The sequence below is a fragment of the Anser brachyrhynchus genome (genome assembly GCF_964034855.1).
Source record: "Anser brachyrhynchus genome assembly, chromosome: 10".
Classification (NCBI taxonomy): domain Eukaryota; kingdom Metazoa; phylum Chordata; class Aves; order Anseriformes; family Anatidae; genus Anser; species Anser brachyrhynchus.
The window spans coordinates 1975050-2002041 of NC_137705.1; the positions used below are offsets into that span (position 1 = coordinate 1975050).

At 45.8% G+C, this 26992-nt stretch overlaps 1 protein-coding gene across 4 annotated transcripts; it reads left to right on the plus strand.

Moving 5' to 3' along the window:
* On the plus strand, positions 1–26992 carry SUMF1 (sulfatase modifying factor 1). 4 transcript variants are annotated; one of them, XM_080606005.1, is made up of 9 exons: positions 1–254; positions 1858–2031; positions 3783–3857; positions 13804–13886; positions 15663–15785; positions 16481–16595; positions 17528–17641; positions 21945–21990; positions 22169–22274. In XM_080606005.1, exons 1-9 carry the CDS (start codon positions 36–38, stop codon positions 22216–22218), a joined length of 999 nt encoding a protein of 332 aa, XP_080462131.1. In that variant the 5' UTR covers positions 1–35; the 3' UTR covers positions 22219–22274. The 4 variants fall into 4 exon arrangements, 3 of the variants coding, with proteins under 3 accessions (XP_080462131.1, XP_080462132.1, XP_080462130.1); XR_013955558.1 differs by lacking the exon at positions 21945–21990 and adding an exon at positions 18237–20420 and having other exon boundaries at positions 2–254; XM_080606004.1 differs by lacking the exon at positions 21945–21990 and adding an exon at positions 25202–26992 and having other exon boundaries at positions 3–254; positions 22240–22299.

The window sequence follows — 26992 nt, forward strand, 5'->3', positions numbered from 1 at the left end:
CCACGTGACCGCGGCAGCACGTGACGCCGCCCAACATGGCTGCGCCCTGCGGCTCCGGGGCGCTGCCCCTCTTCCTGGCCCTGACCCTGCTGCTGGCGGCAGGGACGGACCCGGATCCGGATTCGAATCCGGATTCGGATCCGGCTCCCAGCGGGGCCTGCGGCTGCGGGGCCGGCCGCGGCGGCGGGCGGGAGGCGGCGGCGCGGCGCTACGTGGCGGCGGCAGCGGGCGGCGGCAGCGGCAGGAGCGGGCCGGTGAGCGGCGGGGGGAGCGGGGAGCGGGGTCGGGCAGCCGGGGGCAGCCGGAGAGCCGGCCGCACCCGGCTGCGGTCAGCTGGAAGCGAGGGGAATCGGGCCCGGCCTCGGCAGCAGCTGGGTGCGGCGGTGCCGCCGCCTCCTGGGAACCGCAAGGCCGGTGGTAGCGGGGCTGCCCCGCAGCGCTGCGGGCCCCGCTGCCGGAGCGGGCCTCTGAGCACACGGAGCTGCGCGCACAAGCCAGGTGCTGCTGCTGGGATGCAGGTGCTCGTCAGGAAGCCTCGGGGCGTTCCTAGCTGAATCCGCCCGGCAGGCTGTCAGGGTGCCTGCCTGGCAATGTCAGGATGTTTCAGGGTTTGGAAATGAACGCCAGGCTGCACAGCGAGAGTTAATTTTTCGTACGGTTTCAGACAGCGCTTCCCGAGTGAGTTTTCAGTCTTGCTTTGAGGACCGCTTCCAGGAGTTGTTTTAGCTACGGCGGATTGGAAAGAGGTTCTTCTTTTTGAGGTTCTTTTTTAGCCTTCTTTTTTTTTTTTGCCAGAACTGAGATGACACTTGTGGAGTAGCGTTAGGACCATGCTACACTGGGAACTTTCCTCGTGGAGTAGTTCTGTTATGAGACCTGCATTTCTGACGTACCAAACGTCAGGATCTCGCACCAAGTGCTGCTGTCCCTCAGAACGAGCAGTACTCGCTTTGCTTTCTGTCACTGCCTCACCTCCTTGAATCCCTTGTAAGAGCAGTGTGTGGCACAGACGGGCATGCGCCCTGTCAGCGTGTGCTGGGGCATCATGCACGCTGGGTTATTCCCCTAAGGGACGCCTCTGTCAGTGCTGACAGGATTTCCTGGTGCTCGCCCACGCACAGGCCTCTGATCCGCTGCCAGCAGAGGGAGGTGGCTGAGTTCAGCGTGAGTTTGGGACTGAGGGTACTTTGGGAATACTGAGAATGAAGCAGTGGGAGTTTTCTTCCCTACTGCATTCATTGGCTGGTGAGGAGTCGGGTGGCTTCTCGGTGAAGTAGCTCTTGGGTGGCGTTAGCCCCGGAAACGTCGCCTGCCAGCTGGGAAGGTTTTAAGGAGCCTGAGCTGTCGTTTGTGCTTCCAGCACAGGCTCCTGAGCAGGGATCGTGGCAGCTCCTGTTTTTTTGGGAGAACAGCTGTTGGGTGAGGAATGGTTTGCTCAGCCTGCGCTCTTCAGCGGGGTCTCAGGAAGCGCACAGTGAGGTATGGCAAGGCCTTCAGGGCCTTTGTCTTCCTAGGAAGAACCCTCTAAGGCAGAGGGGAAACGTGTTTTGGTTCCCTGGAAGTTGGCTGAAGCCTTAAAGGGAATACATCTTACTGAAACAGTTAAAGTTTAAGGTCGTTTTAAGTTTAAGAAAGTTTTTGCTCTCGATTTAAGTTCTGCTTTGTGTTATTTTCTGGGCGGGTGGGGATCGTGATGTCAATGTCGTTACCTTGCTGTGCTGTTTTCATCCGTCAGTTAAGCGCTGCTGCAAGCCAAGAACACCTTCAAAGATGAGGGAACGGGGCAGTAAGACCGATGAGAGACTTGTCAGTCTTTAATTTTTGTAACCTGTTTGGTGTTGACTGCTTCCTCTGCAGATGGTGGCTATTCCGGGAGGAGAGTTCACGATGGGCACTGATGAGCCGGAGATCCGGCAGGATGGAGAGTGGCCTGCCAGGAGAGTGCGCGTTAACGGCTTCTACATGGACCGGCACGAGGTCAGCAACGAGGAGTTCGAGAGGTTCGTGAATGCTACCGGGTACCTCACGGAGGTAAGGCGGAGCGGTTTCGTCTTCTGTCATCATTGATGATGGCAAAATCCACGCTAAAACGTACCCTTTTTGTAGGCCCTCACAGTGTGGTATTTGATTGGAATTTGCATGCTAGAGTGGTTTGGATGTAAGTAGTGGAGAGACCAAATTGTCTTGCCTTGCTGCCCAGGAGTCTGGAAGGGCATTCGGATAGATACTTACTGTTACTTTTAGCAAGTGTCTTGATCTGTGAACTAAAAACCTTCCCTGCAGTGTGACTGAGGCAGCGTGGGTGAAGTTAACAGGTGGCTGAAGACGTCCACGCGGATTTATTTATTTCCTTGACCTTTGGGTCCTAGGACATCTTTGTACTAGTACAACAATGCTGTTAGGTTTTTTTTTTTCCTTAATTTAGAAGAGCAGGAGCGAAGGGATTTGAAAAATTTTGTGATAGTTGAGGATTCTGTAGTCTAATTCAGTGCAGCTACTCGATAATAAGCTGAGCAATAGAAAGCCCTGCTGCCTAAAGAAGATGCAAGTATAGTAACAGTGTTCTGCACGTTTCTGGGAACAATGGACTCAGAAAGAATGTGCTAAGACTCTTTGAAGAAAGAAGCCACCTGTGCCTGAGGCTCTGATCCTGACAGTTAACTGTTCCTATGCAGCTTTCAGAAAGCCCTGACAAGCCTTTTAGGCAAATAGAGGCATTGGAAGCGATCAGGTCTCAAAGGAGACACTGTGAATTCACTTGATAAACTGGTTCTCATTTGGAAGACAGGATCGTTCTGGATGGATGAAGGGCTTCTTTTATCTATGGCAAGTTTTGTATTCTAAGTTCTTAGCTTAATTATGGAAAAGGCTGCTTAACGATTTTGAGTTTGAACAGGATGGACTTGTTGCACGCAGCTTCTGGAAGGAGCACGTGTGCATGTGCGGAGGTATTTGAATGGAGCGCTGCCTCAGCTGGAAGTGCTGAGTGTTGCTGCGTGCTCCACTTGCCCTTTCTCCTTTCACCCCATCACACGCTGCGTTTGAGAAAAATAAACTCAGAGTTAGGAAAAATCAGCACTGATTCTGCAGCTTTTTTATTTTTTTTGTAATGCAGACAAGCTGGGTTTTTTTGTGCATTTAAATAATGTCCACGTTACCTGCGTACTGAGAGTAAACAGCCAACCTACTTCCTGGTTTTCTTTAATAGAAGTCTAGACTGAGCTCTAATGACAATGAAATGTGGAAGTAAATAGCTGAAGAAAAAAATCTTCAGATATCTTGTTGAACCAGAAGTATTTTCTTTTTTGTTAAGGTTGTGGGGAGCAAAGCTCTTGATGGTGGCTCTCTGTCAGACTGAAAGCTTAGGTCCTTCAGTTGCTAAACCCGTTTGCCTCTTTGGCTCTTTTATGTTGGGCAAGAGGAAAAAGACTTTTATTTTTTTTTTCTCTTAAATTTATAAAAAACAAATGTGTAAAGATTAGTCAGATGCTAAAACTTCTTGCAATTTGATGAATGGGATCCTTCTTTTCAAAATGTGCTTCTTGAACAGTTTTGCAGGTATTTGCAGAAGCTCTGTGAGCTGTCATCTGTCCAGTGGCTGTTAAGATCAATGACATCCTGAGATAAATGCCTTCCCTTTGATTCCAAATCAGCTTCTTTAAAAGTAAACTCAAAATTACTGTTAGGATTTCCTTATTCTTGGTAGAATAAAGCTGTGAATGCGACTGGCATTTTAAGGATGTTCCTTTGGTAATGTGATCAATTTTTTGTTCTTTCTCTAGGCAGAGAAATTTGGCGATTCCTTTGTGTTTGAGGGCATGCTGAGTGAAGAAGTGAAGTCTGAAATCCATCAGGCAGTGAGTAACATGGCAGGGTAAAACTTGCTTGGAAGTCACTGGGTAAACGTGTTAGCGATAATGGCCATAATATCTAAATTGCATGATCTTTCCAAAGCCATTGACAAAAATGTGGAGGAGCGTTTGGCCTAAAGTACTGGATTTCCTGGGGTATGGGGGATCAGCAGCCTGGTCTCTGGTCTTCCTCTTATCTCTAGATATGCAAAGAGAGAGGTGGGACAGTTTGAGAATAAATTATTTCTTCGTTGGGTTTTACTTATGCACGCTGTTTGATCCAAGGTACAAGTTGAAGAGTTTAGTGGGTGTTAGTATTATTCAGACAAACAACTGGGAATACCTGGGTTTTGGTAGTTCGTCATTTTCACCAAAAGGATAGAAAAATTTTCCTTGCAAGTGCATGGTGCAGTAACTTTGAGTAATGAACGTTCACAGTTCTATATAAATGATGTTCTTTTTGTGGAGGGGAGGAAACTTTAGGGTTTAATTTTACGTTAGGTAAAAGGGACAGCCTGATACGATTTCTTGAAACCTCCATGTGAGTATGTGCAGTAAATGACCGGCAAAAATGTGGGGTTTGGTTTCCTACTGCAAGGAAAGAAAGATTATGAGAACAGTTTGTATCTTCTAATTCAAAATAAGCATTTGTGTGTTGTGAGGTCTAAGAAGACTGAAATGGACTTGCCAAATACTAGCATAACTGATGTTGAAGGAAGTATAAATGCAGCTGGGATCATCCCATCTTCACCACAGAAAATCCAGCCGTCAGAATTAGAGGCATTCTTTTTTCTGCCTTAGTTCTGTGAGGCAGAAATCTCTAAAGTAGGCTATTTCTTATTTGAACGGAGTTCTAGCATAAGTTCAGTCTTGGCTACTTGTATAAACAAATACGGTGCTGGGAGCCGCTTTCCTGGGTGTGTCAGCCAATACTTTAAAATCTGGCTGTAACGCTCACAGAAGCAGCATTATGCCAGAAGGCTGGAATGGAGCCCAAATTGGTCTCTTTGGCTGCTTTTATTTACGAAGCTTTTCTGTATTTGTTAAATGTGAACTTAGAGTGACTGTCCTTTTGCTCTGTTTTTCCATATTTCTTATTAGGTCATTTTGGGAGGTACTGGCATAAAGAGCATCTTTGGGATAGACCTGGAGAAAGACTGTACTGATTGTTTGGTTAAGTGCTCTGAGAACACTGCCTGCCTTCTAGTTTGGCACTTTGTGCTGTCCCTGGGGTCAGACTTACGTTCTGTAACGTTGTAATACTGTGAGAAGGTGAAGGAGTAAGTCCGGCACCTCTGTTACCAGGAGAAGGGGTCGGAGGGCAGGTAGCCGTGGAGCTGGAGGGAGACCTCTGATGTCTGAACACCCCGCTTAGCACTTTGTATGGGCTCCTGCCTGTCACAGCTGTGTCGTCTTGTTCTAGGATGTGTTTTCTATGAGAGATTATAACTTGAGAGCACTGTGCAGACCTTAGCTCTGAGGTGCACTGTTAGAATGTGATGCAGTCGGCTTCTCAAACCTCCAGATTCTCTGGAGGCAGAATTGGTAGCTTTCTGTAGGTTGTGCTTTCAAGAAACAAGTTGCTACAGACAACTTGCAGGAAACTTCTTACTGATAAAACACGGAAGCTTTCCAGCTATAGTGGGGGGTTTTCAAGGGCTCCGTGAAAGCAAATCCTTCCTGGGGTCTGCAAGCTTAAATAGAAAAAAAAAACAACAAAACAGCCAAACGCCAAACTGGTAATTTCTAGCTTGTTAGATTGCCTGAAATGTTTAAATCTTACTAGCCCCTGCTGGAGGAAAAATGGCGGAAGAAATCTAACGCTATTCAAATATTTACAAAAAAAAGTGAACATATTTTAAAACTTGGCTGCTGCAGCGTAGCTGTTAAAATGTAATTAGTGGAAGTATAAATAGCGTGAAGTTGGTCTGCATCAACAGATCGTGATGATCAGTAACAGAGAAGAGTAAGGCTCGTTTGTCAGTGTGTACCTGAGTCAACTGATACCTTAGCTTGTGGTATGTACCTTCCTGAACCGTAGCTATCACCGGGAGAAATAAGATACAAATATTTGTGTGTTACTGGTACTGAAACAAACCCGCGCCGAGCTGATGGGGGAAATGACTGTGCTGCTTTGTGCTCATAACCTGGATGTGGTTGGAGGCTTTTCTCCAGTGGAAGCACAGTGGGGCTAAGCGCAGATGGCCACGGGAAGAGCAATAGGAATGCATTTTGCAAATCTTATTCCATACACAGTGAAGAACTGAGGAAAGATGGAAGTGAAGACACTGACCCAACTGGTGTACAGCAGCTCCTATAAAGAGTGAGGCACGTGGGGTGGTGGGGGGATGTCTGGGGGTTTTGTTCTCTCTGGCTGCTTTGGCTTCTCCAACTCTTAAGCTGGACAAATTTGTCACAGGCCCTGAAAGGAAGCAGACAGCTAAACTAGAACAGAGGTGGGGCTGGTGAAAGCTGGTGCAGGAGCAAACAGCTTAGCACATAGAATAATTGTTGGAGCTCTGGGTGTGCGTTTCCTGGAGGTGAGGTGGTCTCCCAGATATCTGCTGCTGCTGGAATGTAGGTGGGACCTAATCCTCCTCTGGAAGGAAGCAGTAAAAAGGGGTGTAGCAGCCAAAAACGGAATTGTTCTAGATTTCTGGAGACTTGAGTTTTCATTTTGGCTTCTACGTTTGCTGTGTTAACGTGGCAGAGAGTGGGAATTTAGCACTGTAGCGGATGAAGGGGATGCTGGTGGAACTGGCAAGGACTTCTTCAAATTAAAAAAAAAAAAAAAGACTTTCTAGGGGTATGGGGGAAGGTTCTTCAGAACTGAAGCTTCTTGTGTGGGCCTACTAGTTTTGATAGCTTAACATTAAAATCTTTTCTTAGACTTGCAGGTTAAAAGCAGCTGTTAATTACTTGTGGCCTTTCTTGGATGCTTGGCTCTCATGTCATAGATGTAACAGGCTAGAATTGCCGATGGGTTGGCAGTCAGAGGGGTTTTTTCCTTTCCTTCTTTTTGGGAGGGGGTTGGGAAGATGGGTGGAAAACACCCTCAGCACTTAGAGGTTTTGCTGTTCTTATTCTGTGATGAGACTCCTTGCCTGACCGCTTATTTCCCTGACTGAGTTGAGGAGGAAGCGGAGAGGGGAAATGCATGGCCAGTGCTATTATTCCACTTGTATGCCGTCATAACATATCCCAGAGCAGAGAGCATGCGGGCTGTGTCTGTGAAATGAGGAGGCACTGAGGTGTACTTGCCAAGGAGGGGTTTAAGAGCTCTTACAAATAACTGCAAGAGTTTTTGCTGCTGTGCGGCCACCATGAAAAAGGCAAACAGAACAGCACTTACCGAGGCTGCTGTTTAGCATAAGTCAAATTTGCTCACTGGAGAGTTGTGGGAACGTTTTTATCCTTGGCTTGTGGAAGACAGCAAAATTAATTTTTGCTTCTAGGCCAGACAGACTTTGCAATGAAGAGACCGGCAGCATGCAAACCTGCAGCCATAATTTATTTTTGGGAGGTGTTCAATTTTAATCCCGGAATGCAGTGAAGTCAGTTGACTGGCAGACTTGAGCAAGCGTTATTAAACTGGAGTTCGGGTCGGTCCAGAGCTACTGGATGCTGGGTTCACCCTCGTTTGTACGGAAACCTCTTCAGGAGTCCTGAGCTGTGCAAATGGACTTACTTAGAGCAATTCCTCTAGCTTGTAACTCAAAGGTCCTGAGTCCCATTCTGAAAACGGTGAAAGCATTGTGCATTTCACATCGGTCATCTCACTAATTTGAAATGCTCCTGTTTGCAGGACAGGGGTCTTAGCATTTGCAACAGTTGCTGTGAAAAATGTACCTTCTGTCAGCGTGTAACTAGCTGATCTGTGGCTTGGGGAGAGCAGGTGGTTTATTGGGTAGGTTATTGGTACTTTCTGGTACTGTTGAAATGTCAGCATATATTCTGCGTAAGCAGAAGCTGACAAACACTTTGGTACTTCAAGAGCAAATTTTGCCTCTACTAGGCTCGGCTCTTGCTCTTTCAGAGGCCTTTCAGAGGAAACTGAAACCAAAGGAGGAGGTGGGTGAGCTTGTTTCTTGCAGCCCCCAGTGCTTCAAAAAATCTCCACGTGGAGCTGTTGAAATGTTGATCTCTATTTTCTTATGCCATTCACTTCTGGGACTAAGAGATGTGCAACAGGCAGCTCTCACTGGAAATTACCGCTAATATTGGTCTGTATTTATTGGTGTAAACTACCCCTGTAAAGTGGGGCATTGCCTGTGCCTCAGGCTGGAGGTGTATCCGTGCATGCCTCATTCTTAAAGCTCATATTCATTTGGTTATTGGAAAAAATGACTAGCTTGAGTGCAGATTTAGATGTTGGCTGAAAAATAAACTTCCAAAGATGGAACTCACCAGGAATATCAGTTCCTTAAAAGAAGCTTCTCTGGATTCCAAAACTTGCACTTAATGAATCTTGCTGGATTTTAGCATCAAATAGTTCTGGCTATTTTTCTTGGAGGACTCACACAGCTGTGAAGTATAACCCTGTTTGAAGGAGATTCAATGACCTTTCCTCATGTGAAGGAAAATGTCTCTTCATAAAAGTAAAGGGCTCATTTTCAATTAAATATGAAATCCTTTCTGTAACTTAAACTCTATTTATTCTAATTCTATAAAGCTGCCACATTTCATTTTTGCAGTACAGCAATCTCAAACTACTCACAAGTATTGGGACTTAAGGCAAGCAATATCTATAATATTAATGGTGATATTAAAACAAAATATTATCTAATATTGAACAAAAATCCTTACTGCTTTCATTTCTGAGCTAATGAGGGAGGCCAGAAGTCAGAAAATAAGAGCGAAACAGATTCTTCTGTAATTCTTCTGTAATTAGAGCTTTTGTGGGCAGGAACCTTTAACTGATGTACTAAATAGCACGAGACCTGTAGCACTGCAGGAGGTGGTGAGATCCAGTGGTAGTTACCGGGGGGTTACCCCAGCTCTCTGCTTCGCTGCTGTTTCAGCGTTCTTAATTACTGGTTTGGTGGAGAACTTGGCAATCACGTTGCAGTTCAGCTTACGTACATAATTACAGAATGTTTGCTCTGTTGCAGAGTATTTTCGAGCGCAAATACGAGTTACAGCTGCGTGTGCAGATTGCAGTCCCCTCCGCAGCTGCCGTGGCGACCCCGATAACCAGCTCCAAGGGACCCGTTCTTCGCGCCGAGCCCCGGAGCCTGCTCGCGCTCCCAGTATTTACATTGCGACGTCTCCCTGCCTCAGTTCCAGCTGTTCCAACTTAAACACAGGCCAGTCGCCATGGGGATGAGGAGCGCCACAGAAGTAGGTCACGCTCGTGCCCTTTGCAGCGCGCTGGTGGCAGGGAGAGGCAGCGCTGCGGGCCGAGGTGCGCGGGCGGCGTGCCGCTGCTGCGGGGCTTCTCCTTGCGCCTGGAAAAGGGCTGTGGCACCGAGGGGAGCAGCTGCATGGCTCCGGCTCGCTCAGAGCCATCCCTCTTTGAATGGCGTGTTCTCAGTTTGACCACAAAGCTGAGTGGGCAGGGGGCTGTGCTTCATGCCCCCCGCTGATTCCCCACTGACCGTGGGCTTGAAGTAGGTGCGAGCAAACAGCCAGCATGCCGCGGGGTCCACGTCAGCCCCAGGAGTGGGGCTGTGCTAACTCAGCACCCCGAATATCTGCTGCTTGCTGGGTCTGGGATCACTGAGTCCTCGTCCCCGTGCTGGACTGAGCTGCTGGGCCCACAGGCAGCTCTGCCGGCAGCTGTCAGTGCACGGGGAAGGAGGCGCCACAGTGCAGGAGGTGGCAGGAAGGTCTCTGCTCTGCTCTCAGCCACGGAAGGCGTTTTTGGGAGACATTAGGAAGATACACTAATACTATACAGAAGAATAAACATAAAGTTGCTTATGACCAGGACCCAGCCTAATACGATACCTGTGGTTTCTGAAGGGAAAATGCCAGTGGCTCATCTGCTGTGCAATATTTATTTTTATTTCTTAAACTCCTTGCCCTACTGAAAATGTTAAAGGTTCTATTTTTTTCCTTCAGTAGTTCATGAATCAGCTGTTCAAGGTTTAGAATATGGCTTAGAGGAGGAAAAGTTGACAGAGATGTCTGTGTATCTGCCTTACGTGGATAAGGTAAAATCTCATCCAAAAACGATATTCTTTACTAAAGAAGTACTTTTATCTGACAGCGATGAGGGTGTCCATTGGGTGTATTTCCCAGAGATAATGCTTCAGAACTTACCTGCCTCCAGCCTATGCACACGTTGCTTTTGCAGCCGAGAGGATGTTTTGCAAATTAAAGATGTACGGTGATTAACACAGCCAGACTTAACTGCTATCTGTTAATTCACCTTCTGAAACTGATGTGTCTTTTTATCAAGCCACCCTTTAATAAATGATTATTAAGGTGTTTTACAGACTTTTCTTCAATCAGAAAGTCAGCTTCAGTTGATTTCCTGAGTTGCTGACGTTGTCGCTGTGCAGTAACCGTTGGTTGTTCAGGTACACATCTTGGCCTGGTGTATGCTGCTTAGGACTGTGAATGCAGGCCTTATCACATGAAACTAATATTGTAATGCTGCAGCATATCAAAAGGGTTTGGTGCTGCATATCTGGACAAGAGCATGAATTTCTCATGATCGTTTGGGCCTGACTTCGTGTTGAAAGCTGCAGCGTCGCTATTTCAAGTGAGTGACTGAGTGTGAGAAGTGGAATTAGACCCCGAATTAGCTGCTCAGTTGAGTTCTTTCTCTGTATTTATTTATTTATTTATTTATTTTATTTTAAGGACATTTCCCTACTGCTTTTGCAGTGCCAGTAGCATGGTATAATGCTGATGATGGAACCGACTTTCCTGATGTTTCCCTATCCTTTTTTTTTCTTCTGTGTGTATTTAGGAAGGATTTTTCTTCAAGATAATTGCAAAGTAGTCTAAAAATCTTAAAACCAGCAGTTAATGGAACAATTAAAGTTAGGATATCCCAGCCTACCTTGATAAGAAAATTGAATACTTAAAACTTCTCGAATTTTATGCAAGCTGCTGGTGGGAGTAAAGGCTTCAGCTGTGCAAATTGCTTCATTTGAGCGGAAAGCTCGTAGGTTGGAGTTAACTGTTGAGGCACCTTCACGGTGTGTAATCCTAGAGGCTCTCGCTTCTTCAGTGCTAAGGGTCTGTGACAAGCAGAGCAGGGAGTCCTTCAAGTTTAATCCTGAAGCAGAGAGCTGGATAATCCCAAGTTTTCGGCTGGGTCAGACCAAACCAAGCAGTGAGCTGCTCTGCCTCTGAAGCGTGGTTTGCTCCTGGAGCTGCCTTTCCGTCTGCGTTGAGGCAGTTGTGTAACGTTTGCAGAGCTGCTCTGTTTAACCAATTCTCTCACAAGTGATAGGCTACGCAGTAAAGAGCTAGAAAAGGATCTCTGCTCCATTTTTTTTCTAATTTAGCATCTCTTCAGGATCTATTCAGCAGCATATGCTGCTGTTTGTACAAAGTGGCTCTGCTGCCAGTCTCCAGAACCCGTGTTTAGGAGTGAGGCGTGAGAACGCCCAGCGTTAGGGAAGTAACTAAGCTCATTAGTGGCAAGGGAGGGCTTTGCTGTACTAAATGTGATGTTGTAATATCTATGTCTAATTAGCTTTCCTGCTAATTAGATTTAGAGCAATTAAAAGCTTTAAAGACTTGTGAGAAGTTTTTGAAAGGACTGTACATCTCAGGTATGTGACTTCCTCTTTGGGAAGGAGCATCCTGGCGCGCACTCAGTGCTGTTGGTGGCTGACTTAAATTAGTTCCCAATTAATTATTGCAGTCTGTATGTAGTCTGTCACTGCTGTCGGTGTCCTAGTACTGTGTGTGTAACTTCTCTAAAGATCTGGGTGTTCTGCAAAGACTGGCAGCCATTTGGCGTTCAGTTCATCAGAGCCAGAAACAGAAGATCTGCACGCGTAGTGCTCTCAAGCGGAGAGACTATATTTTCCTCGGTTTAAAATAAACCATTTTGATTGAAAGCATCTGCTTTTTCTTTTGCATAATGAAAATGTTTTCCATAATTAGTCTTCTAAAGTGTAAGTCTTTGCAGTCTCTTGCAAAGATTTTTCCCCTAAACTAGAAGTGTAATTTGAAAAAAAAATAACACCCCAAAACACAAAACTTGTGTTTAATAACTATCAGGATAAAATTTTACTGCTGATATTTCATATTCAACATGAACATCTACCAAATAGTGCTGTGGCTCTCTTTTTTTCCGTTAAGAGATGTCAGATTCTGGCTTCAGATTTCTGTCGTGTCTTGAGTGTAGATTAAACCTCATAATATACAGGGAATTGGTTAAATCAGCCTAGTTCGAAGCCTATTAACTGCAGCATCTGTTTAGCAGCTTGGCCATTCTGAGGCTTTAGGATAGTGCTATGAGAGGATCTCAGCTGAATGGAAATCCCATCTTTGGGTTAGAATGCTCAGTAACAAAGCTGGAGTTTCTAGTGAGAGCAAATACTTCAGTCGAGGATTGCCATTGATTGACAACAACCAGCCTTCAGGTAAGGTACCCAGGCATCTGCTGGGGGCAAACCGTCCTGTGACGATAGGAGGAGGGGGAAAAGCTGCCATGGGAGCTATTTTTAGTGTAGACTGGATTGCATGTTTGAAAAATAAGGTGCTCTGTGTGTGTGTGTATTAGTAGCACTTCTATTTCCTAGGCACTTCATGTTTTTTTTTGTTGAAACATTGAAGTGAGAGATCTGAGGTTTGGACGAGACTTTTTCTTAACTAATGTATGTCGGAGATGACTCCTGGTTCTCTAACACAAATAATTATGTTCAATGCTCTTCACTGTTGAAGAATGAAGCCTCCTTCTAGAAGTCAAGAGTTAAATGTGCTGTGCAATGACCTTCTCAGCTTGGAAGTAAGCACAGTAGAAGAAATTCTTAACGAATACTTCCTTGGCTTTGCAAAACCAAATCTGAGACTTTTGGTTAGTGAAGCCCTCTGTTTACATTGTTACACAATAATCTGTTTGCAAGGAGAACTTCAGCAGACAACTTTTTTTTTTTTTTTTTTTACAAAGAAAAAAAAAGTTTCACTTCTGTGTCACCTCTGTCTCCACCTTCTGGAGGCTGATAGCCAAGAATTCAGACTCAGCTTACTGAGTTAAAATAGCTGGAAAGCGAATGTGTCGCAAGATGCGTGTTTTTGACCCTAGTTAAAGGATGTCATCAGGATTTTGTTTTAGTTATTCCAAAACACTGACTCCAGGGAGCAAATAATTGAGATGAAAACCCTCTCAAGGCCAAAGCTGTCCTCTATAATCTCTGCAGTATGTGCCAGACCAAAAGCAGCCAGGATGCTAAGTGGTTTAAATGCACAGTGCATGTAATGTTGTGAAAGGCCCAAGTACAACTGTAATGCTCTAGATGAACTCTTTCATGCACTGCCACCTGAGATGTACTTGACGTAGGCTTTCAGATGTGAAGAATTACACTTGAATTTCTGAGAGGACAGTGCGGTCCACCACAGGTAGTGCGCTGAAGACGTTGCCTTCCAACGGAACAAGCCTTGGCTTGTGTCAGACCTGCAGGTGAGAAAATCTGGAAGGGAAGGAGAGGCAGCCAGAGGACAGTATGCTCAGCATTTGGTCTCCCTCTCCCTTGTTTCAGTATGCTCAGCATTTGGTCTCCCTCCCCCTTGTTTTTGGGTGGTGTTTTCTTTGTGTTTTTCCATACCTTCGGCTATTTCCTGGCCAGTGTCACTGTAACATGGATCAAGTGATCAGCCTGGTTCATCGGGGATGATTCGGGATGTAATGGGTCAGTTAGCTACAGGCAGAGCCTCGAGCTGTGAGTTAAAGCTTTGTGGCCAGCTGCCACGTTGTGTTGGTTTCAGAATAACCTGTAGCTGGGTATTCACGTGGTCTTCTCTGGCCATTCTTGTCCCTTTTCAGGTTGCAGCTGCTCCCTGGTGGCTGCCTGTGAAGGGGGCCAACTGGAAGCACCCCGAGGGGCCTGACTCCAATATCGTCAGCAGGTAAGTTGTAAATGGCCGTTCAATTATAATATAAATATATAAATAATGCTTGTTGTAAATAAACCTGTACACATGCGCCAAGAACCAAGATGCAACAAAGGGTTTTGATTAGTTACTTGCTTGCTGCTGCTCCTGTGGCCATTTTCAGTTCCTCCAGTGCACTGTGTGCAGCATTCAGTGGCTGTAGGGCTAATGTCCCAGCAGTATTTCAAGCATATCTGTAATTACTTTCCACCCCAGGGTAAAAGAGACCATACTGAAATGTGCTTCAGTGTGTGTGTTCCACTGCTGGTACATAAATATGAGTAGAAGAGTTGATCTTTTAAGGGTTTGTTTGGAATATTCAGTGCAAATCTGGTTGTGGAGGTGAAGAGCAACTGCTAGCTGCGTGCACACTTGAGCGGTGCGTGTAGTGTCTTCCATCTGGGATTCAGAGGCCTGTCTTTCTGGCAGCAGATGACTAAAGAGTTCTGTGTTTTTAATGTATTCTGACTTTGTGGGCTGATTATCATGCAGAATCAGTTGTTACTTTATCTGGAAGCTAAATGCTTTGGGAAAAATGTACTCCGAGCAGTCTACAGTGAGTGTCGTGCCTTGCTAGTGTTAACTCAGAGACCTGCTAATCGATATCTTTATACAATCGCTTCTGGTTAAGAAGTAGAATGAATTCTATGCCTAGAAAACGAAAATGCTCCATTTTTTCTCAGGTAGTTTAGGCAGACGCTGCAGAAGTAGCTCTGGGCTGCACATGTTGAGAGCCATTGCTGCAGTTGTGCACGTTACTGTGTGCTTGGATGTGACTGTCCTCGTTTGGGACCTCGTATATATATTGCACGCCTTTCACTAGGCGGGTGACAACAAAGTTGACGCTAACTGCTTCCCTAGTTAAAGTTTCTAACCCGCTGCTGGAAATAGCCAGCCTCCCTAGCCTAGATCTAGTAGATACTGGCATGTTTCGGAGTCCCTTAAGGACAGGGTCGTGTTAGTGTAACATCATCTGCTGCCTGCACGGCTTGGTAACAAGTCCGTTGTCGTTTCTCCAAGGGCAATGAAAGACTTATCTGAGGCAAAAATAGAGATAGTATCAGGAGGCATTGTTAGGGGAGGTTGAGAAATTTAGGTCACAGTCAGCACATGAGATCTGGAAACCTGCCACGCAAATCTGGTGTTGTACAAACTTGGCCTGGTACTGCTGCTAGCGAGCTCGTCGTGTGGAAGCACTACAACGGCCGAGCAGGCCTAGACTGGCTCGTTAAATGAGGCAGAACAGACAAGTTAATAGAAAGCCCTCTGAGGCTGTCTTCTGGGTCAGTGCCCTCAGCTCTTGAAGTGACTTGGTGTGCTGGGGGCTTGGATGGGGAGGGTCCTCATGACAAGGCGTTCGTTCAGCCTTTGTGGAAAGGGAAGCCAGGATTCGAATGCAGTCCTAAAACCAAACCAAAGGGAAGAACAAAAAGGAAAAGAACAAAGGAAAGAAACAAAAGGAGCCTTTGTGTAAGCTGTGGGCTGCCTGAAACACCAAAAGAAAAAAGCTTTGTTAAACTCGTGCAGTTTGCTGTTTCGTGGGTTGGGAGCTGCAAAAGATGGTGTTGGTAGGAGTAAGGACGCTCATCTCACCTATCGTAACTTGTCCAGTCCTGATGAGTAGCCAGGCTGTGAGCTGCCTCACGGTGCTTTGTGGCCAGCTCTTCAGAATTTCATCGAGTGCCTGTGGTGTGTGGCTGTGAGGCTGCCCGGTTCTGCTGACGATCTTGTCCCGTTTGTTTTGTTCCCCAGAATGGATCATCCGGTTCTTCACGTTTCCTGGAACGATGCTGTGGCGTTTTGCACATGGGCGGGGAAGCGATTACCAACCGAGGCTGAATGGGAATACAGCTGTCGAGGGGGCCTTGAGAATAGGTAAATGCCACTAATGTGTCTCTGGTAGTATGTAAAACTGATATTTACTAGATTGGGAAAAGCCTTGAGGTTTTTTTATTGCCCTGCATGTCTCTTGTACAGGATGTGTTTCTGTGGAAAATATAACACAGGCTTATTGTGAACACATTCCTTTAGGTAAGTTGGTTTCCATAAATACCTGAGGGGTGTTTTGTCATCCAAGGTCTGTAACAGAGAAAGAATGCAAAGAGCCGAGCAGAGGAGATGTGACAATGCCAGGACGCAGGACTGCTGGTATCGCACGTAAGAGATGGAAGATAAAAAAGGGGCTTAGCGCCAAGGCTGAAAGAGTTGCCAAAGAGCTGGAGAAGTAAATAAGTGTGGTGCTTCACAGCAGCTTTAGGGGCAGTGGATACCCCTGTTAGGTGTCTGTGGGCTTAGAGAGAAGAGGAAGACAAGGTGAACAAGTTTGTGTATTCTCCTTCCTGTGTCCTGGACTGCATGCTGCACAGGGCAGCGCTGGCAAGTGCTGCCTTCCCTTCCTCCGTGTACATGTTGTCCTTGCAGAACCTCGTTAACTTTTAATTCTGGTAGATGCTGGTACACACTGAATTGGAATACAAACAGTTTCCCCAGAGTAAGGGTGGCTAAGGTGTTTTATTTTTATTGAAGGAAAAAAAGATAAGTTTGACAACTGTTTTTCTGTCTTTTAACAGGCTTTTCCCCTGGGGCAACAAGCTTCAGCCAAAAGGCCAACACTATGCTAATATCTGGCAGGGAGTGTTCCCAAGCAACAACACTGCAGAAGATGGGTACAAAGGAACTGCACCAGTAAGTGTGTCTCAACGTGAATTATCATACGGAAACAAACTTCTTCCTAAAATTGAGGCCTGTGTTGAACACAGTGAACAGCAGATGTTTTCCATTACTGTACTCCTTCACCTTTATATTTTCAAGTTCCAATATATTTCACTGCAGGCTTGACTATTACCAAGGGACACTTTTTAAAAGTTTAATTGAAAAGTAAAGATTACCTTCGTTTTAACTTCTAGTTCCTCTCAAACTGACCTCTTTTCCCTGTCTCCAGTAACTTTTGAGTAAGATGCTGAAATATTTTCTGCCTCCACATTTGGCATAGCAAACTTCTTAGCTCTCATTTTTGGTTAGGTGTTCCCAAGGCTACAAAATTGTACAATAGTTTAAAAGAAATGAAACTTCCCTTATTGGAAAGGCTGAGTCTGTCCGATATGGCAAACAATGGAGTGGAATTTTTAAAGACAAGCTTGTGCATAAATTATGTGGCAGTCAAAATAAGTCTAGAGAGTTTAATCAGCGGAGAAATCTGTACGTGTGAGCTGACAGCTGCTCTTGCTTTTCTTAGGTGGGAAAGGGAATTGGAATCTGGAAGTTAGAGGCATGAGCACACAGTTTAGAATACAAATGCTGTGTGCAGGTCTGCGATCAAACAGTGCCCCTCTTTAGAGGATCAAAACCAATGAGAAGATGCCGTGTGCCATCACAGAAACACGGTGCTGAGAACACAGAGGGTGATACCAGTGCATTCTTTCATTCAGTTTTATTTAAATGGAGTATGTAAAAGTATTATAGTTCTGCACTACCAGCTTGTTTGGCTTTGAGATACGAAGGCAGGTGTTCTTGGCAGAGATGAACGTGCCTTCAGCAGACAGGTCTTCAGGTTTAAAAACCTTATTTAACGTGGCGTGATTTAAGGAACTTGCATTTGTGCTACCTATCTTCTGCAGGTCACTGCATTTCCTCCCAATGGGTATGGCTTGTACAACATTGTAGGAAACGCCTGGGAATGGACGTCTGACTGGTGGGCTGTTCATCATTCAGCAGAGGAAGCTCATAACCCTGTAAGTATTTTATTGGTATCATGTGAGGTTTAGAACTCCCTCTTGGTACTCTGGTCTGGTTGCTGTTTAGAGTCATACTGTGCTTTGCTCCTCTCTGTGTGGGGTGGGCTGTGTTCTGGTGAATCAGCAAGTATCACACCACAAGTCATCAGCACTGCACTAGTAGTGTAGTCGTGCCTTTTTATTTATTTTCTTGGACAAACCTCCACAATTGGTTAGCAGTTGAATCCTTCCAAGCTGACCAATAATTTGCCAATACAGTGGAATTACGTTTTAAAAAAATAAATAGAATGCGAGAGGGTTGTTTTGCTGCTACAAGCTGCGCTATTTAATTCCTTCTCCAGGTGGAGAACAAACCATTCTGAATTATTTTAATGCCTTCTACTAGCTCATTTAAAACTTGGCATGTAATAAAGCTGACGCTTATGGGTAGAAGTAGCGTGCTGGGCTTTGATGGGGTTAATCTTTTGTTTTCTTTGTGGCAGCCAGAGAAAGAGGCCCAGCAGGGTAAGCTTTGTTTGTGGGGTTTCTCATGCGCTATCTCTCAGTAGATTCAAGCTCTAATATTACATCCCCTTCTCTCTCACTTATCTAGGATGACTAAATCCGAGAAGTGAACTGCTCCATTCTCACAGAGCTTGTTTTGTTCAGACACAGTTATCTGTAATGAGAAAACGAGTTAAACCTCTCTGGGCAGGAGCTATCTGTTGCTGCAGGATTTGAGTATCCCCATGCTGTGGTCTCGTGTGATACGCTGCCTTTGTCTGGTACGCTGGACGTGATCACAGCCCTGTCTGAGAAGTCAGCAGTTGGAAGCAGCTTGAGGAGCCTGTTAAACTTTTTCTGCTGGTCAGTACGTAGCAGAGGCTGACATCCTGCTCTTCCAGGAGGATGTTGCCAGCATGAGAAAATGGGCTCATCTTGGGGTCTAAATTGCCCTAGATCTGTACAAGCAGTTTCATCACCCTGGTGGAGAAACTGGAGACCTGATGTGTACCGATCACGTTTTTTATTCCTAGTATTGAAGCAAGTTTGGCAGTAGATAATTCCAGAACAAATAGAAAGTTGTTTAATCCCATACGGTGCATGATGAACATTATGCAGTGGTTGTGGCCAATTTCAAGTTATTGTATCCCAATAAGATCCTTCAGGTCTTCCTGGTGGCTTAAGCTATGCATCAGATGATATATTTACACATCTCTTCCCAAATAACTGAAATGTTGGGAATGTAGGTTTTTTTGTTGTTGTTGCTCGATTTAAAAGAAATAGGATGGGCCATTCTTTACTTCTTGTTGGCAGGCAGGCATAGCAGTTCAGCAATAGTTTAAAAAAAAAGGCAGCAACACTCCTTTCCTTTGGAACCTTGGCAGTGTGGGATCGCCAGGTGCTATTTCTCAGTGTGTACAAATAAGTCAGATGATGCAATTTGAAAATTTCACGATCATTCAAATTTTCTACCCATTTCTGTAATAATTCAGTAATAATGAAAAGCTGTATTGGATGGATTCTCTTGAATGTATAAATACACACCCGTCTCTTTCAAACACCAGCTCCTGCCTTGCATATGTTCTGTGTTGAATTAAGGTGCTGGTGACAAACGAGTTATTTCACTTCAGAATTTTGCTGTGTTACGCAAACTCACAGTCTCTTAAGTTTAGGTTTTTAAATTCAGCACAAACATTTCCCGAACGCTTCAGAAGGGATTTAACAAGGAGGTGTCAATAAGGATGCTGTTAGTTATTTTCAATCGGGAAGCCAAGTGTCAGGATCTAGGGTCTGAGGCCAGGCCCTCCAAAGTGAATTCCAAAGAGTTCTTCTGATTAAATGGATAAAGAAACTGAATGTCATAATGTGAAAAGCTGTCCCAAAATAGCCAGGCTGCAGTATCTTCTGAGTCATTAAAAATGATTAGCACCATATCTATCAGAGCCAATCTCTTAAGTCTCTCCAGAGTACAAGTCAATGTAACCTATATATAGGATACGTTCCTTCTGCCTAAAAGACGAGGTGTTCTTCTAGAGGGTCAGTTTTGTGAAAGGTTTTTTTAATTTTTTTAACACATTTAGTATAACATCTGAAACCTTCCGTCTTCTAGAACTGGAGAGATTTTGGCTATTTTGTGGGTTGGTAACAAGGAGTGTAACAAGGAATTTTATGCATGCTTTTTTCCTGTAATTCATTGGCTTGCATTCACAAATAATGACCAAGAGCAAAAAATAAACTGGGACATCTGAAAGTGTTTTGTAAGTTGTTTGCTGTCTTCTCAAAGTATTAGATTTATATCGTTCTATAACAGTGGTTTAAAAAAAAAAACAACAAAACCTCTTTGCCAGGTATAGGACCATATAGGACTTTTACTGTATGCTCCAGCAGTTGTAGCTGTGTAGCTGGACAACAAACCTTCTTCTCACCCTAAATTAGCACACCCCTCCTCGTTCAGAGGAGCTGTTTCGGAGCGAACAGCAAAGATCACTGCTCTGTGTTTGCACTGCAGTTTTTAATGGGAAATCCTGCTCAACAGCTCCATTGTTTTCTGGTTTGTCTTGTTCTCATGTGGCTTTTTTTAGGTCAGTTTTCTGATGCCTGGCTGTACCCTGGCTTCCCTTAAAATGAGATTAACAGGTTGTTTGAGTTGATTGTGCTTGTTCTTCGTGGCTTATCGTACAGCGGGGCTCAGTGCATCTGCAGGCAAGGTTTGGAAGTCGGTTCCCAGAGACCTTGGAAAAGGAGTGTGCCTGCCCTGCGGGGGAGCACCCAGGCGCGGAAATCAGAGGACACAGTACGTGGGTGTGTTTTTCCTCGCGTATTTGTAGGATGTTCAATGTAGTAGGCCAAACTTTTTTTTTTTTTCCCTACCAGTTCTCATAAAAGCTTTTGCACTAAATGTGAGACTGCTGAAGGTCCAGAATGGGAAGGCTTCGTCATGAAGGCTCTTAGAGCAGTCACTTTCAGTGGGTGCAGCTGAGAGCTTCTGTAGCACCAGCATCAGCTTTCGGGGCTTTCTGGGAGTCCCCGTGGATCTTACTCAGTGTTATGAATGCTTGTCCTGTGTCGGTGTGTTTGGAACTTCCATGCTGGTAATGCAGGAGCAGGAAGGGGGACTGCTGTACGCCTCCACAGGGGGAGGACTACGGTGACCAGGGGTAACCAAACTGGGCAGCTGGCGTCCTGAGGGCGCTGCTTTTCTCTGTGCAATCCCCTCCCAAAGGACCCCCTTCCTAGCGGGGAACTAGTCCTGCATTCAGGAGGTGTTAGAGGGGAAAATTTCCTTCAGTGAGTGTAGTTTTATATTGGTCAAGGCCTTTTTCTTGAGGCATGTGCAGAATAAAAATACATGTAAATGTTGAGAGGCTTCTTAGTGGCTGTACTACCTTTCAGGCTTTGCTTGCCACTTACCTGATAAAACACCGTTTATTTTCTTGATCTTGTTTGTCATGTTATAGGACACTTTGGCTCCTTCCTAAAAGCAGTTTCTCAATGCACAGGGACTGTAGGCAGCATGTAAGAACGCTCGGTATCAATACTGGAAACCAAGTCTCGCAGCAGTCTGATGTTAAGGATGACTGCAGTAGTAACTATTTCACAGCTAAAAGGACTGCAGTGGGAGAATTGCTCACCTGTGCAATAAGTGTGTCAAATCACAGAATCACCTAGCTAGCAGAAGAGTGTTATCAAGGAAGCCCAGCTTTCTCCTTGAACTAGTGGGCCATTATTTGGAGTTGGAATTGAAAAAGAATTGTGAAATAACCTTGTTAAAGCAATTCTAGGGCCAATTTCATAAGCAGTTTAAATAAATCACGTACATTACCCTGCAAACGTACCTGCAATTACAAAATTGTTGCTCGTAAGTGCAGTGCTTTCTGCAGACCTTTTTAGCTGTCACAGCCCCACATAACAACAAATTTAGTACCCAGTGACTGGGAGACGTTACAGACTGCCTCGCAGCGCAGTCTCTGACTTGTGTTGTGAGTCTGCACTGGGGACTGGGAAGAGAATCAACACCAAGCATCGGATATTGCAGCCCCTCGTCTCGAACTGGCCACAGATCCGCATAGCTGTGCTTAGAAAAACGGAGCTGCTCTGCGTTCTTAGAGGCTCACGGGGCCGCACGGCGATGAAGGCAGGGCCTTGGGTGTGTTTGTGTAGCGCCCTGCGGAGCCGACACGGAGCAGTGGAGCTGCCAAGTCAGCTTCCCCTGAGCGTGCAGGCTGGTGTGTGAAGGTACATAACCTGTCTGAGGCTACAAAATCAGAACTGTTTTCAGAGATGATTGCTCTCATGATTGCCACTGTGCTTTTTACAGCCTATTACCAGGTGCTTTACAGAAACAGGCAACGCGCTCATGGCAGGTAGGTTGCAACTGGAACGTGAAATTTTGCAGTAGCAGAGGGGGAGAACATCTACTCACCTGCCTGCAAAGCCTTCACCATCTGATCACTTCAAGCTGCCTTGTTCAGACACGGCTGAAGTTTGTTGTTCACTCTGAATACTCACGGGTGCTCCTTGTCCCTCTCCCTGTTCCTACAGCTCTGTACCCTCACCCTGTAGTTGGCGACTGGTCTCCGAGTGGCTGCTAACCGCTGTTGTCTCCCCCACAGAAAGGGCCCGCCTCAGGGACCGACAAAGTGAAGAAGGGCGGATCCTACATGTGCCACAAGGTAAGGCGAGAGGGCCTGCAGCAGAATCCGTCAGTTCAACCATTGGCTTGTTAGCAGTTTCTGCTTTCCAGCCATTTCCACTTATTTTTGATGTTATGAGACTAAACTGAAGGTATCCAGGGCATCCAGTATGTGACAGCAGCTAGAGACAGGCCTCGCCAGCAAGCTGCAAGCGTTCTGCACAAAGCTATATAGGTGTTTGTTTTGTTGTGCTCACCAGATAGTGCTAGTTTCCTTCTGGAAGGAGACAGATGTCTCTGTGGCAAGGAGGAAGTAAGCATAGATACTGTTGCCCAGGAAAACTGAAGCTTATTCAGCTCTGACTTGCAGAGTTTTTGGTTGCATGGGAAACTGAAAGCAACTTGACCAAGATACTGCTTGTTCAGTAGATCCCAGTTGTAGATAAATGTTCCTTTGTATTATATGGAGCTAAATATAGAGCTCAGTGTAAAAGGCAACTGACCTTTTATCATCTGAAATTCAAAAACTTCAGTACGTTTTATCATGTCACCAGGCTTGGCACGACAGCCTGGAAAACAGCACAAATATTGTTCGATGCAAATTTTAACTCAAACTGAAGCCTACAAAGTGAGGTCTGAACGCACGCCTGGTGTCTGGGAGAACAGCCAAGGTAGCGTGGCGAGTACCAGTACTTCTCACGTGGTTCTGAGTGTGCCGTAGGGGCTGCTCCATCCACTCCTAGGCTGTTCCTCCCTAGAAAATACTTTTTGATCGTGGAGGACCCCTAACTTATTTCCAGAATTTCCTTTGGAAAATAATATACGTCCTTCTCCATAAATAATAAATTTGGAGAAGGATGGCTGGGAGTTAAATGCTTCTGCTTCCATGATAGCAGACTTGAAATCCTTTCTGGAGAGCCTGGGTACCACCACATGGAACAGCCTTTCATGTGTTTCTGGTTTAACTTCTACTGGAAAATACGGGATATGTTTTGCAAAGCTACTTTCATGAACATAAATCATGTTTCAAACTCCGTTCACACTGTACTGGAGAAGATGCTCACTGTACATCTCCTTTCTCATTAAAGCTGTTCTGTTCTTTTTTTTTTTTTCCCTTGCAAAGCCTGCTGCTGGCAAACAATCCTCATAATTAGATTAAATCTTCCTACAGTGAGGTCCCATTTTCTACACTGACTTCCTTCTTAGGTGAAATCAATGTCAGATGTTAATTAGCAGTTTTGATTAAATTAACACTCAAATAGACTCATCTTCAGTGCTGAATAATGCGACCCAGTTTAAAGGCTTCTGAAGATTCTAGTCTGTCCTAGAGTTTTTTGTAGGTGATGAAACTAGGCTGTATACCAAGGCAAAAAAAAAATCACCAAGTACTATTAGTGTAAGGGCTTTTCGTTAGCTGCCTAAAAATCTGTTCAGACTCATGGCTCTTCTACCTCTTGGAGCTGACAAAGTGTGTACCTTCTTACACATAAACGTAGCGCATACTTTTATTTTCAAAATAGTTCAGCTTCTGCATCCTAATAGCGTGCTGCTGAAGTTCAGGGGCAGACCTCTGCCGCGTGCGACAGCAACAACATGCCCCCTTCTTGTTCAGGGCAGCTGCTGCTCTCCGGCTTTGTGTCGGTAGCAGGGCGAGCGAGGAACTGGTGCTGGAATGTCTCCTTAGATGGAGATGCTCTTGGGGAGAAACATCAGTGACCCGCTGCCTCCGCAGGGACGGCGCGCTTCTCAGTGACGGCCGCCTGACCACGAGCTGTCACTGCCCTCGTGGCTGTGCAAGGACAGTTGCTGGAGTAGCTACACCCGAATTTCTGAAGGGATTTTTATTTAAAGGGGTGGGGGAAACACGCACTACCCTCTGTTCTCCCCCAGCCCCCCAGAGTGGGGGGGGTGTCTGCCTTTTAACTCAACTGTTCCTGAAATGTGGTTCGGAGCCTGACCGTATGCAGCTGAACCAGCCGGAAAGGAACAGCGGCATTTCTGTTGGAGGCCAGGAGCTTGCAGCTGGAGGAGAGGAACAAAGAGCCTCAGCCAGATACGGTGCAGTAACAGCAAAGCACTCGGCTGGCTGTAAGCTAACGGCGTTTCTCAAAGTGACTCGCACAGGCTTGGAGCTCTACGGGTGCAGTGGTCCTTACCGGAATTGTTTCAGGTGCCGTTTTTGATCTAACTCGCCCCTCGCAGAAGCACCAAGTTCTGCCAGCAGAATGAAAGCTCTGAGCTTGCCCACCTACACACGTCAGTGCGAGGACCGGTGCTGTCGGACGGCGTCGTTCCCTTGGCGCACGCAGAGATGAAGTGGCAGTGGTTCCTGCCTTCGGTTTTGGAGGCAGCTGCGGCGTGATCGCAGCCCGTTCTGGGAGAGGGCTGCTCATAGCTTTTACTAGGAGTATCTGAAAAGCAATTGCATCATTCTAGCAGTGGCTTCATTCTAAGTGTTAATAATTTTTACAGCCACCAGACCAGATTACATCTCCGTTACAAATATCCAAAAAACACTAGCCAGAGGAATGGTGCGAAAAAGTTTCTCTCTGGTAACTCCTTTCTTCTTTCCTCATCTCATTCAGCCAAACTCTCTCTAACAGGTGCCGGTACCTGCTCATTTTCAGTTGCCCCCTGGTACCCTGATGCAGAGTAGGGCACTGACGATGGTCATTTTAGCTTTTGCCCAGACCAGGATACGTTATTAGCCTACTCCTCTGTTTTCAGACATTGTGCCATTCAAACTACCCTTTGTATGTGTTGCAGCTGGTCTCTTTGTAGTAACATTTCCCTTACCTCTAGCACAGCGATTTTGATCCGTACCAGCTCGTTTGTCTTTCCAGCGGCGTTTGGAATGTCTTGGTGTGTCACTAACACTTCTGCCTAAGGGAACACGAGCTGTGGCGGGCTCTAAAGTTACCGTTTCCCCTTTTTCTCTCCAGTCCTACTGCTACCGGTACCGTTGTGCAGCCCGCAGTCAGAACACGCCTGACAGCTCCGCTTCAAATCTGGGCTTCCGCTGCGCGGCAGACGCCTTGCCGGACCTGCAGTGACAAAGGAGCTCTCGCGCTGGGGCTGAGCGGCTGCGCTGCACCCAAGGACGAAAAGACGCGGGGAACGTCACCTGCTGCTGAGACAGAAGGGAAGAACCCTTCACGTTCCTGTGGGGCAGGGAATCCAGCACTAGCCACCATCGCTGGAAGCTTCCTGTATTTATCTTTGGGGAACCTGGCCTGGATTTCTATCCCGACTGACCTTTTTATTGCTGTTGGTTTCAGTGGGAGCGTCCTGGAGCTACGCTGGCGCAAAACTGAGCAAAACCATGCTGATTGTATTTTAAAAGGTTAAGTTTTGTAGATCCTTTGGAAAAGATCTTTAAGAGAGAGTTTTATGTATGGTTTGAATTTCCACACTCAAATCCCATAAACAAGGACTTTTATAGATTTGAGAGCTTTAAAAGAAATTTGAAGCAGTTCCTGCCTCTGTGACCTTGCCGGAGGCACAGTCACCAGTTTGAGGAGAGGTGAAGACTGAAGGCAGACAACTGTCCACAGGGGCAGTCAGTGCGGCTCTCACCTTGCATCCTGGTTGCACTGAAAATCAGATCCAGGAACATGCTTTTTCTGGTGTGGTGTTTGCTCTTCTTTAGAAAGTGCCTTCTGCAAGTGAGGGGTGGTAATCCTCACGGTGATGATTAGAGATCTATACACTTGAATAAAACATGAAGCATCTCCTTAGGTTTAAGACTCTTACTGATGGAAAAACACTGGCAACTTCCTTGGAATTTCTCTTGGACACGGTGTAGGCTTATTTGGGGGACTTGCAAATTGCAAAAATGGCATTAGAAACTGGGGCTGACAAATGACTCTACCTGAAAACCAGATCACTAAAGTGAAAATAGGGTAAATGTAACTGAGCCCTAAGGCCTAAAAAAGGAAATTCAGAAACTGTTCTCTCTATTCAAAACAAACAAAAACTTCATTTAATAGAATAATTGCAGCAGGGAGGAGAGGAAGGGGGTGTACTGACAGCTACCTCGTTTGGGGATCTGAACCTATTTCAGACCTTTTGCAAAGTGTTTTGCACTCTCACTCACTCTGACCGTGGCAGCCGGAGGCACTGCTATGCCAGGGCAGGGCTTGTGCTAACCGCAGCCCCGCTTGGCCCCGCAGTAAGCCCCATCCCAGAAGGGCTGTCCTGTCTCAGCTGGGTGGCCGACCCCTGCCAGGCCTCTGAGCTGCCTGCGTGTAGAAGGGATCGATCTTGGCCGTCTTGTCAGATGCTTCGAGAGGCAACAGTGAAAAATGTGCTGGTGTAACACAATTTTTGCATTAATGCCACCCCTTCCCAGCACTGTTTTCTTGTAGTAAACTCAGTGGGGGTCACTACACATCCGTGGCTTGCCAGGTACTTCTCCGCTTCTGTGTTTCGCAGGGAAAGGCGAGTACTGGAGAGCACCTGGGGCGCCTTCCAGGAGCATCAGCCTCTGGAGGGGATGGACACTACACGTCATTCTAGCAGCAGAAAGAAAGGATTCGGGAACACACCACCATGTTGAAAGCTATGTTAAATATTTTCTATTCTAAAGGCTATTTTACTACTACTAAATGTTTAATTAACATCGCTGTATTAAAAATGTATTTCCCTGTTGCTCTTAATAGATTCTACTTTTCTAAAAGGCGCATTTCTGCTATAAGAAGGAATGAACACTTTATTAAAGATGTTGCCTAGAA

Coding starts and splice junctions, on each gene's coding strand:
- SUMF1 (XM_080606004.1), top strand. CDS start 36: ATGGCTGCGCCCTGCGGCTCCGGGGCGCTGCCCCTCTTCCTGGCCCTG. Junction 255..1,857: donor GCAGCGGCAGGAGCGGGCCG/GTGAGCGGCGGG, acceptor CTTCCTCTGCAG/ATGGTGGCTATTCCGGGAGG. Junction 17,642..22,239: donor CAGAGGAAGCTCATAACCCT/GTAAGTATTTTA, acceptor TCTCCCCCACAG/AAAGGGCCCGCCTCAGGGAC.